The 1,878-nt window shown below is 40.8% G+C and overlaps 1 protein-coding gene across 1 annotated transcript; it reads right to left on the bottom strand.

The window, feature by feature from the left end:
• Window positions 1-444: 444 nt before the first annotated feature.
• LOC129279313 (uncharacterized) lies at window positions 445-951 on the bottom strand. Its single transcript, XM_054915405.2, has one exon. It carries the CDS (start codon window positions 949-951, stop codon window positions 445-447), a length of 507 nt encoding a protein of 168 aa, XP_054771380.2.
• Between the last annotated feature and the right edge of the window lie 927 nt (window positions 952-1,878).

Genomic DNA, 1,878 nt, shown 5'->3' with positions numbered 1-1,878 from the left:
TTGCCCCTGACCAACCACATGACCAAGATATGTGACCTTTGCCTTGGCAAATTCACTCTTCATCAGATTCACTTCTAGGTTGGCTTTATCCAGCCTGTCAAACAGTGCTCTCAAATGATTCAGATGATCATTCCAAGTATCACTGTACACTAGGATGTCGTCTATGTATACAACACAATTGTCAAGCCCAGCAATCACTTGATTTGTTAACCTTTGGAAGGTTGCTGGTGCATTTTTCATTCCAAAAGGCATGACTTTGCATTGAAATAAGCCTTCAGGTGTGACAAAGGCTGATATCTCTTTGGCTCGGTCAGTCAGTAGCACTTGCCAATATCCTTTAAGCAAGTCTATCTTTGTGATATAGGCAGAATTTCCAACTCTATCAATACAATCTTCTAACCTAGGAATTGGATACGAGTCAGTCTTAGTTACTGCATGTACATTTCAGTAATCAATGCAAAATGTCTGAGAGCCGTCTGGCTTTGGAACCATTACAATAGGAGAACTCCAACTACTATGACTCGGTTCGATTATGTCATTATCTAACATAAACTGTATTTCCTTATTCACCATTTCCAACTTGCTAGGCTTGAGCCTACAAGGATTCTGTTTGATAGGTCGTACATCATCTACGTCTACATCATGTACAGTTAAAGGCGTACGACCTGGTTTGTCTTTACATACAGTTTCATAGTCTTTTAACAGGCCAGATATATCATTTCTCTGATCTTCAGGCAGGTGTTTTAATGCCTCGTCCATATTTCTTAACATCTCTGAGTTAGACAACTTTACACCACATGGTTCGTTCTTCGATACATCTGTATAAGACAATTCATTATCTGTCTTTCCATAGCATTCATCTTCATGAACATCTACATGCTTTTCTTCTTCTTTGACCTGTGTTGTACCTATTGGCTGACTAGCTTCTCGCTCAAAGTATTCTTTCAACATGTTTACATGACAAAGTCTTTGAGAATTTCTTCGATCAGGGGTACTGATCACATAGTTGACGTCATTCAGTTTCTTTTTGACTATGTGGGGTTTTTGACTATGTGGGGACCACTAAACCTAGCTTTCAAGGGATCACTTTGCAAAGGCAACAACACTAACACTTTGTCTCCAGGCTTGAAACTTCGCTCTTTTGCATTTTTGTCAGCTTGAGCTTTCATTTTTCCCTGCGACACTTTCAAGTGTTCCTTAGCCACATCACAAGCTTTTGAGAGCCTTTCTCTAAACTTTGACACATAGTCTAAAAGGTTTACATCATCAACCTGAACCATAAACCTCTCTTTGATCAGCTTTAGGGGGCCCCTAACCTCATGACCATAGACCAATTCAAATGGACTGAAACCCATGGACTCATTAGGGGAATCTCTAGTTGCAAACAGTAGGAATGAGATCCCTTTATCCCAGTCATCGGGATAGTCTTCACAATAAGCCCTAATCATGGTCTTCAGGGTCTGATGATAGCGTTCTAACACTCCTTGGGACTGTGGATGATAAGCAGAGGACTTGATCTGCTTTATTCCCAACTCCCTCATCACTTGCTGAAATATTCCTGACATGAAATTTGACCCTTGATCAGACTGAATTTCCTTAGGCAGACCATATCGAGTGAAAAAACTGCACTAACGCCTGTACCACTGTTTTTGCAGTGATACTCCTTAAGGATATCGCCTCTGGAAAACGTGTAGACAAGTCCATAATCGTCAGGAGAAATCTGTGACCCGACCTCGTTCTGGAAAAGGGTCCAACACAATCAACAAGAACCCTAGTGAAAGGTTCATCAAATGCAGGAATGGGTATCAATGGAGCAGGCTTGATAGAAGGCTGTGCCTTACCAATAATCTGACATGTGTGACATGTCTTACAAAAATG

Source organism: Lytechinus pictus, chromosome 2 (genome assembly GCF_037042905.1).
Source record: "Lytechinus pictus isolate F3 Inbred chromosome 2, Lp3.0, whole genome shotgun sequence".
Lineage (NCBI taxonomy): Eukaryota > Metazoa > Echinodermata > Echinoidea > Temnopleuroida > Toxopneustidae > Lytechinus > Lytechinus pictus.
This window is presented reverse-complemented; position numbering and strand designations above follow the sequence as displayed.